The 12,547-nt window shown below is 44.5% G+C and overlaps 1 protein-coding gene across 5 annotated transcripts in view; it reads right to left on the minus strand.

Annotated features, from left to right (window-relative positions):
* Nucleotides 1-8,261, minus strand: part of ENTREP2 (endosomal transmembrane epsin interactor 2) — a 145,832-nt gene extending 137,571 nt beyond the window's left edge. For 3 of the 5 annotated variants that reach the window (XM_056346848.1, XM_056346851.1, XM_056346846.1), the window contains exon 1: nucleotides 7,794-8,261. In XM_056346848.1, coding sequence (XP_056202823.1) covers nucleotides 7,794-8,036 — 243 coding nt within the window. In that variant the 5' untranslated portion in view covers nucleotides 8,037-8,261. The remainder of the gene's footprint in view (nucleotides 1-7,793) is intronic. The other 2 variants (XM_056346849.1, XM_056346847.1) reach the window with 1 other exon arrangement.
* Between the last annotated feature and the right edge of the window lie 4,286 nt (nucleotides 8,262-12,547).

A 12,547-nucleotide genomic window follows, 5' to 3' on the forward strand; every position in this document is an offset into this window, starting at 1 on the left:
TTCCTCTTCCTTCCCCCAGCTTTATATGCCGAGCGTGACGCCACATGGTGTGGAATATCCCGTGGGTCAGTTGGGGACAGCTGTCCCAGTGGTGTCCCCTCCTGACTGCTTGTGCCTCCCAACCTGCTCGCTGCGGGGTGGGGTGAGAGGCAGAAAGGCCTTGGCTCTGTGTGAGCTCTGCTCAGCAGGAACTGAAACATCCCCGTTACCCACACTGTTGTCAGCACAGGGCCAAAACACAGCCCCATAGCAGCTACTGTGAAGAAAATTAACTCTAACCCAGCTGAAACCAGCACATCTGCCCAGTAGAAAGGATAAGTGTTAATTTTTAGAGAGTTCACATCCTCTGCATATACAATTTTCAGATTGGCCTTACAGGTTCTACCTCAATTAGCAAAGAGTAAATGGAACAGAAGCAAATCTTTTTCCAATAGAATTGATGCTTAAGAAGAGAGCATTCCCACCATACACATATTGGATGGGTAACTACTTCAGACAAGCTCTAGTCTGGTACTGAGACTTAATACCTGCTAGCAGTCAGTTCGTATTTTCTACGCTCTTAAAGCGCATCTTCTGGTTTCATTTGATCGCCCAGGAATCAAGTTTGTGCGCTCTGAGAATGCCCCCCCCCCAACATGAATGAACAGTGGGTGAGAGCACACACGTGATCAGAACTAAAGCACTGACAGAGATGTATCTGCAGACTACCAAAAATGACAAACTACTGAGAAGACTGAAGTTTCAAACAGCATAAGTACTTTTAAAGGAACTATGAACACTTGATTCTTAAAAATCCAGCTTGTAGCCTCTGGTTGTGGGATAAGACACTGTGATTCTGTGACTTTGCCAAAGAGGGAAGGCTTAGCTTTGGGGCATTCTGGTCTTAAAATATTGCCTGCACATAACTTATGAACCTCTAGATGTATAAATACTGCTCAACGATAAATTCCCCAGCTTTGTCACATTTGCACAGTATTCCTTTAAATCAGCCTGGTAACTCCATTAACTGGTAATGACCACACCATATTGTGCTTCTGGAAGAGTATCTTTCTTTAAATCCACTCCTGAAACAGTTACACTCCTGTAAGTTACATATTTTCCCGCAGTTCCCACCTTACAGAGTCCCATTCTCTGTTCTGCCCCTTGATTCCAGAAGGCTGAGGAGTGAGCAGAAAAATGAATTGTGAAAGAAAAGCCAATTAAGCATGACAATTCACAACTCATTCCTTCAATAAATTGCAACATAGGACTAAAATGGAGGTGTAATAAGTTCAGCAGCTGCTAATGACTGGATAATTGACCTTGGAAATTCCCACTTCAACTAAGCTACTTATCTATTCCTAAGTTTCTCAGTAGACTGTAACTGTTCCACACAGCTAGCTGTTACAAGTTCTGGGGCAGTATTTACCGTCTTCACAGTAAATGCTCATACAAGTCCAGCATAAAAGAACACCTGGAAAAGACAACCAGAATTCAAGAAAAATATCTGATTCCTTAAGAGACTTAGACATACACCCATCTTTCTACTACAAGTTAAAAAACCAACCAAACAACAACAAACAAAAAAACCCAACAACAAACCCAGCTTGCATCATATGCTAATAACAGTAAAAGCCTTATTCAAATTGTGGTATTTTTATTCTGCGGTCTGGTTGCCTACAGAAAAAGATTTCAGAACACAGGTAATTTATAATACTACAGGATAAAAAAAAAATAATGATGCTACTTCTCTAAAGATAGGACACTCCCCCCATATCATAATGGGATATCTTTGCTTTATTCAGCTATTCCTTCCCATAACACAAAGTTTTTAAATTAATTTGCATGATCAAATGCTTCTCGGCCCCATAAGGCTTGGGCAACAGAATATACTCAGAAGCAATAAAAGCTGATTTGAAACAAATAATGCTGGCTTCCACGAGTCTGCTATTTTCCAGCACACTGAATACACTTAGCCCCAAATCCTCAGGAAATCACAAATGGCCGTTTTACCCTGTATAGTTCAAAGAATAAGAAAAGAACACTGTCTTCTTTCTAATTGTTCCTCTTTCAGGCTGCCTAATTAGCTATCAATTCATCCAGATAAGGAAACTATATTTTCACCCATGAATCCACTGTTCCAAAGCTCTGCTTTAGATGGGACTCCAGGAAGTACAGAGAAGCCTTCTTACTCCTTATGCTTATATGATGCATACGACCTCATCTGATACCAGTTAAAATCTGTGGTGTTAGTGTATCTAATAACTTCTAACATATGTTATTGCATATTGCAGTTCTTGAGGAGTTAACATTGATCAGTTAAACACTAGAGTACTACTTTCTCAAATTTATTACTTTACCAATCTAGCTGCTCTTATTTTGTGACTATCACACCAGCTCAAACCTACCATGAATTGTTAGCCAGATCCAGTAGTGACTCATTTATTGGAAAGGAGACTAAACAGGCAAAAGACAGGTTAACAAATCATTCGTAGGACCTCCAAGGGGATCCATTTCCTGGACTTCTAAATTTCATCAATATGAAGCAAGGAACATCAAGGTAACTGTTCTAGTGCATGGGATGCATTGTCCTTCAGGAATGACATAAAATCTTCAACAGCCACATAGGGAAATCAGTTCCATGTGATCCCTGGACCCAAATATATTTGATAATCTGCATCAGAGGTCTGGTAAGTCTCCTGAAGAGGAAAACTTCTTCAGTACAGAAATTTACCTGCTTAATTCCCAAAACAGCAATACCAACTACTTCCAAAAGAAACCTGAAAGAATTTGTGTATTTTCAGAGACGGAACACTGTCTGAACCAGTAGCAAACTTCGCAGAATAACAAATTATCCACCATGAACTAATCGTCATGATCATGGAGTCCACAGATTTGAATTCTACTGTTAGAACAATCATTTACAGAGCAGGGATCTGGTCAGATAATCCTACCCAGACAGCTAATAACCTCGCTGCTGTTACAACAGATGTTCAGGAAGTTTCTAATGACTTACGCAAATTCTAGAAAAAAACCACTGAGTTTCATCTAAGAAAGTTGTAGATTAAGCACTCAAGTTGTGCGGATAACCAGGGGTACTCAAAACAAGCAACCCATACTATATACTGTCATAGAGAATCACATAGCACACTCAGAGTAGCGATGGATGTTTTGATCAAAACTACTTGAAATCCATGCTAGAGTTTTTTTACACCTACAGCAGGTGGACAAGAAAGCTACCGTTTAAGTCCTAGGTATGAGGTGATCAGCTCTGAGACAATAAATGCTATGCATCAGCAGTTTTTACAAGTTCAGTATATACAATATATGTCACTCAATACTAGCAATAAGTTTACTTTGCCTCAAACAGCTTAGCTCTACTTTCACAATAACAGACTCTGTTGGCAGCAGGCTTTTCATGCAAACTAAAGCTCATTCCTCTGAGCTACAAATACCATCACTCTAGTACCTCCTTTATTTCACCTGACTATCCACAAGCAATACTGGAAAACCCCAAAAGGGAAAGAAAACAAGGAAAGGAGAAAGGAGGGGGGAAAAAAAAATCTGTACCTGAAATGGAGAAGAGATAAATACAATTGCTAACAAATATATTTTTTTTTGTAATCTCCCCTTCACTTCCACATTGATTCTGCACAGGAACATGCTAAAACAACCTGCTGCATGTGAGGAACACTCAGTCACAGACTAGTAGAAGCTTTTGAAAGTAACTCCTCTACGTGTCATCTGAGGGATTTAAACCTCTTTTGTACAACATCATTGAGGAACACAGAGAAGGCTCTACACTCATCTTTCTCAGTTAATGACATAAACAAGTATATAATGTATTTCATATTTTCCACAACAGAGAAGCTGGGTCTGAGTTCACCTTGACAATCCCCTCTATATATGTTTCCCTTTTCAAAGAACACAAAAAGCACAAACCTCTAAGACATACTATACAAAAGCTGTTTTTAAACCAGAGAACTTCAAAACGGTTCAAAACCATTTTTTTTTTTTTGAGCATGGGATATGGACAATAATAGCAGAATTGAGAAGAAACTTAATACAAAGGAGAAGCAGCACAAGATCTTCCAGCAACACACTTCTACACAAGAATACAACTGATTTCAGATAACTATATATAAAAGAAGAGATAGCTTATACTTCGCTGTATGTTCTAAGATTTTAGTGCCATGGTATGATTTTAGAAACCTGAGTAATCTTATGATTTAACTTTCATTAATGCTTTCCAATACTAGAGATAACTCTAGTCTCTGAGGCTGGTATTTTTCTCAGAATGCTGGGATCAAGGCAGGGTGGGGAGGATAAACAACCTATTGCCAACTTCTAAATAATTTTAAGAAATTACTGCAGACAGCAAGATTTGCTCTTGCAGTCACACTAATATAGCTCTTACCAGGTGGTTCACTAGTATCCTAACAGCAGTAACAGTAACCATAAATATTTGGCTCGCTTAGCTGAAGCGTTACAATCAATCCGGGCACGTACAAAGCCTGTAAAACTACAAACTGGTGTACGTTTTGGATTCTTAAGGACTAAGAATGAAGAAATATTTTCTCATACTCAAGCAACTATAGACCTACAGGAGAGACAAAGAGCCTCGATACTGCTTATACTTTTGGGATAAGTTTCAGCGATCTACCAGAACACCGATTTTAAGACCTATGCATCCATGAACAAAATAAGGCTAATATTCAATTCTTCAGGTTCCTCAAAGGATCAAAGACACTTATGTTCATACACCCTACATGAAAAAGCACATACTTTTACCCAACCAAGAGAATGTGAAGATGAAATTGCCATTCTCCTGAATGAAAAACCGCAACAGGAACAAACCGCCTGCCATTTCACCACACAGCTTGTAAGATCTTGCCAATGATTTTCTGCCTATACAGAATCAACCAGCTCATCTAACCTCCAAATTCACTTGTGCTCAGTGTGAGGCTGACTCTCATTAATTACCTTCACATGTCTTAATACAAAATACATGAAAATATTTTTTTCTCTTCTTAACATGGTGTTATAAAAGGGAAGACAAAACAAAATGCTTTAATTTTGGGGATGATGCTTAAATTAGCTCTGAATTCTTCAAAGTTTTATGTAAATTATGGTGCCTTGTTCTTTAAAATAAGCTCTCACTGGTGCAGTCACTTGATTTGATTCCAAAAAAAAAAGCGAGAAATCAGAACCTTTCCTTGCATTTGATTAGAGAATTTTCTGTGAGGATTGTAATATGCAGCCTTTTTTTTTTTTTTTTTTATCAGCTAGATTGTTGCAAACACTGTGAAGTTATTGTAAAAAACATTTAAAAGATTCTTCGCAAATTTTTGCAGCCTTCATTTATATTGACAGGGCAGCTGGTGTCAAAAAATGCTGAAAAGTGCCAATGCCAATACTATCCTGTTTTAGGATGTCCATTTCTAATGACATGGAAGCTACGGTATATCACACACTTCCCCCCACCTTCCCATGCCCACCCCCCACCCCCCCCACCCCCCCAAAAAAAAAAAAAAAGGTTTAGAATTGTTACTTCACCATCAAACAACTCAAGTTATTTACTTCCAGCCGGGGGAGGGGGGGGGGGGGCACCCGGAAGTAGATTGAAGGGAGTGCATATTTATGCCTGATTTTGGCACTAAGTAAAGAAAAAAAGGTTACTTCCATTATTTTTCTCTCATGTCATTTAAATCACTTTTGTTTTTTCTTTAATTGTATTTTCCAGAAGCAAGCTAAAAATGTTCATTCTTCCACAGAAATACTTTTCAGCTGTGAGTGACAATATACGTTGAACTCACTAAACACCTCAAAAAGCTTTTAAGAAAATGCTGCATAAGCAAATAACTTGGGCTCAAAAAGTTCTTTAGAGCTTACCAATACTTCAAAACTACTCTATTTTTACCTTTCTTGAGACTTACGAGATAAGAAGATTAGGAGGAAAGCATGGTTATTCTCATGGTCCAAAAGATCATTTATAAAGCAAGCTCTCTGTTTAGGAAGCAACGTGTAACTGCCTCACTCTGATAACACAGGGCAATAAAGCCTTCTAGAGTCAACGATTTTGCAATACTGTGTGCCATTTACAATTCACACCACAGGCTGGAATCACGGCTTTCTTCGCTACGATGAGCAAGTAACATCCATGAAATCCACCCGGAAAACATACCTTTCTATGGGTTGCCTTGCACAGAGAGAAGAGCAGAAGGCATCCACAAGCAGAAAACCAGCGTATTTTACAGCATACTGATAACCCCCAAAGTCTCTTTTCACGAAGGTTACAGGAGCTGGGGAAAGCAGGTGTTAGTGAAAAAGTTGTGCCTACTGGAGTCCACAATCAGATGTGTACATTCCTGCTTGGTCTATCAAGATAAGAAACCGAGCCTGCCTAAGCTGTGTTGTTTTAGTACCACATCAATATGTAAGCAGCCAGATTCTTAATTTAAAATTCACACCTCATCATAACATATAGCTGCATATTTGCTTGCAGAGGTTCAAACTCAACAGAATGATTATTACAGCATCAAGGCTCCTACTGCAAACTGACGCTTTTTTTCAAGACTATGCAAAATCCTGGCAAAATCAAGAAAAATATCTTAATAACTAATCCAAAGCTACTCTTCCGCTCTGAAGGACTCAAAAAAATTATTGAGTAACATGCTGTGTAACAGCATATTAAACAGTATTTTTTTAAATTACACCATTTCTGCCACATGCTCGGTACTGAATAACCCAAATGACTTACCTAACAGTTCTGGTTTCTAATAAGCACTTTTACAGCTGAAAACCCTCTCATCCGTTAAAAGAGCTGAAAAGATACACTTGAAGCCAGTAACACATTAAATTAAATGGACCAAATCTTCACGGATAACCCGGTCTGTTACTAGCGTCCTCAGAAATGTCTTTCTTCAGAACCCTCAAGCCCATTTTGCCGCTTTTGAGAGAAACTCGCACAGACCAGTACTATAATAAGGCACCCACGCGTGCGTTGTACCCAGACACACAAACGCCCATAATCAGCGCTGAGTGAGGCCACATGAACCAAGAGTGCTACCAACTGTTTTTTTGTTGTTTTGTTTTTAAAAAAAAAAAAAAAAATTACACTAGCAGGACACAATAGAAAGCCAACGAGAAAGCCACAAAGGAGTGAGGGGGACCGTGATTTGGGCACCTGCTTTCAGAACAGGGAAGGTTTTACCTCAGACACCCAGCGCTGCGGGACGGAGGACCCCAAGGCCCTTTCCCGCCCTCCGCGCTCCCCTCAGCGGGGGCCCGGCCCGCCGCTCCCGCCCGGCTCCCCTCCCGCCCCGCCACCTGCCGCACGGCGCGGGTCGCAGCCCTGCGCGGGGCCATGAGGAGCGGCCGCACCTCGGGGTGAAGCCCCGCACACCGCCGGAGCCCGTACAGCAGGCGTCAGGGACAGCAGCAGCAGCCGCCCGTGAAGCGGACAGCGGCTGCCGGGGCGACACCGAAGGTCAGTTCGCTCTGCCAAGTTCCATCCGGCGCTGCAGCTCGCCCGCCCAGCCGCCCCGGCCGGCCCATCCCGCACGCCGCTGCCCGGCTCAGGGGCCGCCCGGGGCGGCGGGAGCTCAGAGCCGCCACGAGCGCGGCTCTCACCTCACCGCCCGGCTGTGGTGCCCCGCGGGAAGGAGTCTCGGCCGCCGGCCCCGCTCCTCAGGGACGAGAGACGAGGCCCGGGGATGCCGCCGCCCGCGTCTCACCTGTAGCCGCGAACCCACAGCCCTGAGGCGCTGCCGGCGGCTCCCCCCGCCCCCCTCCCCGCTCGCCCCCCGACTCACCGAGAAGCCGGCCCAGAAGGGGCAGGAGTGGCGGACGCGGGCCGAGGTGGTGAGCGCCAGGGCGGCGAAGCTGACGGCCACGATGAGGCAGCCGAGCACCATCTGCGTGACCCCCAGCGCCAGCATGGCCCGCGAGCGGGCGCGGTGCTCGCGCAGGCGGGACAGGCTGCGGGACAGCGCGGTGGGGCTGAGGGAGCGCGCCCCGCCGGGGGGCCGCGCCGCCCCGCCGCCGCCCACCGGCATCCTCCGCCGGGCCCCTCACGGCTCGGCCGGCCGGCGCCGCCTCCTCCCGCCGCTGCCACCGCCCCCCGCGCCCGGCGGGGAGGGCGCGCTCCGCGGAGCAGCCGGGCGCGGGCGCTGCGGGGCGGCGGGCAGCCGCGGCGCATGGAGGAGGAGCCGCGCTGCCGCCGCGGCCACCGGCGCGGGCCCGGCCGCCGGCGGGCAGGGCACGGAGCGGCGGGGCGGGAGAGGGGCGGCCCGGCCGCCACCACCGCCTCCTCTCCCCGCTGCAGGCGCGGGGGGGCTACGGCGCGCAGCGCGCGGGCGCGGCTTGCCCTCAGCCTCCGGCGGGGGCGGCCCCGGCCCCAGCCCCGCCACACGCCCGGGGGCCGCCGAGCCCCGCCGCGGTGCCTGTGCCCCCCGCCGCGGGGAGGGGGAAGGGCTGCTGGCGGCCGATGGCGGGCGGCGGCCCTGCGGGGAGAGCGACGGGGCCCGGCCCCAGCACCCGGACAGCGCCGAGCCGTGGCCGGCACCAACACCCAACGCCCCCCCGCCGTGCCCCCTGCGCCGGGTGGAGGGAAGCGCTGTTGACGAGCGCCACGCAAAAGGCGCCAGGCTCGGGTCCCTTCCACCTCTGTTCTCCTCTGACCCCCCGCAGCGAAGGACAGCCCGGCCGGCCCGCCGCACCCCTGCCCGCAGAGGGAGCGGAGCCCCGCAGAGGGAGCTGAGCCACGCAGGAGCCAGCCCCTGCCCTGCCGCCCCCAGGCTCCACAGCCAGGCTCCTGCCGGGGGGAACCCCCGGGGCAGCCCAGTGCCGCCAGCAGCCAGGCCTGCTTGTGAAAAACACGCCGACAGAACCCAAAACCAAGATCATCTCGCTATAGGGTACTATATATAGTCTATAAACTGTTCCAGGGCTAAAGTGTTTGTAGGAGCATAATTGGCTACAGCAGTATATGTATATATATATATATTTATACAGGAATTGATATATGTAGTCTACACACCTATAATACTGTGAAATTAATGGGAAAAAAACCCAAACAACCAAACCAGAATAATCCTAAACACCACACGTAAGCCAGGCTTAAATCCTTGTTCATCAGGTCCTTTACCTTTTCTTTCAAAAACTCTTTGCATGGAATAGTTTTGCTCCCTGGGGAGGCGATGGTGGGGAAAAAAAATTGCCAGGAAAGTCTCAAACAATTAAGGCCCCTCTTTTATTACAACAGATATTTTACTATAACAGGGGAGGGAAAAATACTTCCTGATTTTACCTTCAATCAGTGCCTGTGCCACAAAACAGGTTAGGATAGAAGATAATAATAGTGCTGTCACTCCAGTGTGGCTAAAACACTGTCTAGGACACATGCAAATAACATCTTAATCAGATCCAAAAAACCAGCCAGCAAAACTCTACACTGAAGAGCCAGCTGTTTGGCTACCAGTTTTTATTCTAGTGCAGAACAGTACTAAATTAATACTACTAGTAATCAAAAGAAGAGTTAGCTTACAACGTCTTAGCTGTTCAGTCTGGGCACGCACAGAATGGGTCAGTTAGAAACAAACCACCACCACCACCGCACCCCCTTGGCCCAACACGGCCTCAGCTGGTACCCAGGAATTGATTGCTGGCCCAGGAGTGCTGCATCCCACCTGAAAGGCCAGGTGGAACAGCTAGATGAGGGCAGGTGGGGATGAATGGTAATCAATCCCACTGAATTTTTGTTCACGCTAAAACTAGCGTCCACCTGTTTTTAATGGAGTAGAGTCATTTGCTATCCCACACTGGAAGCATTACTTCAAAATGTACCTCATGATGAAGCGGCTCGGTTCCTGACCTCCAAAAAACGCATAGGGCTGTGGCCCTAGGGCTTGGAGAAATCAGGATGCGCTATGCTGGGATGTGAATTTACATCTCACTAACTCCCTGTGCTGATCCTACTGTACGCACGAAGTATAGAGCAATTTATTTTCATTTCCAAGGACTTTCTAAGTGGCACATATGGGGAAAAAAATAATAATCCACATTTGCAGGCAGTCCAGAGGAGGACCTGGCATTGCAAATCCACATGCTGATCTGCGCTGTTCATGAACCTTACTTGGGGGCAAGCTCTCAGGTAATCAATGCGTACACTACTTCCAATACAGCAGACTAAGGCTGCCAGAAAACAACTACCTTGGCTTCCAGTTGGAATTCCCATGAGTTTAGATCACATCTTGTTTACTCCAATTTCCCTGAGCATTCAGGTGTAACTAGATACTGCTCAAGATCTGAATTAGCTCTGGCTATGCTTCTTAACTCTCTCTGAAGGCTCGCAGTTCCCGGATTTGTTGGAGAATGATTTGACAGCAATTTGGGAAGTATTACTGTCTCCAACTTTAAGTTATTTTGCTGAGGAGATTTTTAATAATACAGTCATTATTATTTTTCAATGCCGTATCACCAAGTGTTACTTAAAACAGGATACCGTACTGAAATTTCTTCCAGAACTGTAGTAACAAAAGCTCTGTAGTAGCCATGTTTATATTTGAACACTATAATATACTACTTTTTCATTTATCAAATAATTTGATCATTTCCTGAAGGCAGCCAGAAGGGCACTACCTATCAGACCTTATTAGCCTATTAAAAAACATCAAAACTCAGAAGCCAGCATGATAATGATCCCACTGCTATGGTAATTGTCTCATTACTGTCAGTCTTCACTGGCTCCCAACCAGTTCAGAAAGCAACTTGATGCATCGTACTAGGAACTACTTTGGTGGATTGAGGTTTGTATTATTTCTACCTCACTTTCAACTTTAGTGAGTTGCATGCATCTTTGTCTCTGCAATTGTTATTTTAAATTAAGTAAATGGCATTTTCAAGTATTGAGAGAAATGGAAAACGAGCAAAAAGAAATAAATTCATAATTACAGTAAGCCTTGCTTACCAATTAATGCAGAAAAGGGAACTGTTAAGAAGGTGCCCTACAGGGCATAGGTACTGAAAATACATCCAAGGGCCCTGACACCATCACTTACACATAGCATGTCTCAAATTTACATACTTTACATGATCTCATTATTTTAAGCAGCTCTTCTCTCTCCTGATGTGTATATAGCTCTAAGGACTTAGTGAGGACTATCAATTCAGGTTGTCCCACACAGTGCACATCCTAAAGATGTAGTGGAAATGGGTCAAATGAGGTGTTACCACTGCTCAAAAAAAAAAAATATATACTTTATGTACAGCTACACACACACACAAAATGAAAAAAACCCACAAAACCTAAAATACTTCCTTCATAATGCATCTTGATATCTTTGACTTTCAGATAAAGTATTTTTATTATTCTAGTATTTAGCAAGCAATTTCTCAGCCATTCAGAAGTTGGATCCTTACACCACCAGTAGTAATTCTGCTTCCTTTGTCTACCCTGTTCACTCCTTGGAAATTGGGAAATCAAGTATCAGGACCATAAAAGCCGGGATGAATTCAAATGAAGTATACCATTATTTCTTGGCATGTATCTTAAAAATTAATTATCCCTCTCATGGCTACACTTTGACCTGTTTCTGAAAATAACTTGTAAGGTACTCCAACTTACTTTATCTCAGATTACCAGGAACCATACCCAACATGGAGAAATCAGGATGCGCTGATTTTTACAGAAGTGATGAAATGGTGTTAGGGATACAAGACCTAAATAATAAGTCGGTATCATTGGCAGAACTGAAAAGCAACACATTTTCACACACTAGCTTTTAAGCATATAGCAACATTTGATTTCAAATGCAACAGAAACTTGTATTTCAGTAAATTAAAAAAGAAATTTGTGTTCCCTCACGCTCGGCAATCAGTCTTTCAAGAAGTTGTACTGGGCAGGGAAAGAAAGGAAGGCAAGACAGCAACTGATAAAGGGTGCTTTAGTGCTTTATCTATATACAACATTGTTGTCGCCAGTTCTGCACTTGTAGGAAGTGTCCTGCTTTACCAGCTTCATAACTTGAAAATAATAAGAAAAAACCAATCCTGCCGGCAGATACTAAAATATGTCAAAGACAAGGAGACAATCCATGCCAGTGCCCACCAATATAAGAAAGAATCGTAGGGTTAAGCCTGTAGACTTGTTTAACCCTTACAGTGGCACCGTTGTCTTTGGTGTTATGTTGCTTCCTGATGACTCAACACTTTTCCTAAAATAGGCCAGCTGTCTCTGATGGACTTGTAGCTAAGCAATGAGCCTCATTAAATAAAATTCCCTCCCCGTACTTTGATACTAATAAAAGTATCCATTGTGTTTTTATAGACAAGTTTTGGCTTTGCAAATCATATGTACGTCACCACCAGTAGCAACTCTTACAGGATTTTTCTGTGGAAGTGAGTGACAGAAGAGTGCACAAAGCACACTGATTCTGTGTACAGAAATGTTATGAACAAAACCATAAAAAGAATACTGTGAAGATCAGCAGATTTTGACTAAGCCCTACTTCTGAGCTTGAAACATAAGTGCCTGTTTATGAAAGGTTATATTAAAATCAAGAGCATC

Source organism: Falco biarmicus, chromosome 7 (assembly GCF_023638135.1).
Source record: "Falco biarmicus isolate bFalBia1 chromosome 7, bFalBia1.pri, whole genome shotgun sequence".
NCBI lineage: Eukaryota > Metazoa > Chordata > Aves > Falconiformes > Falconidae > Falco > Falco biarmicus.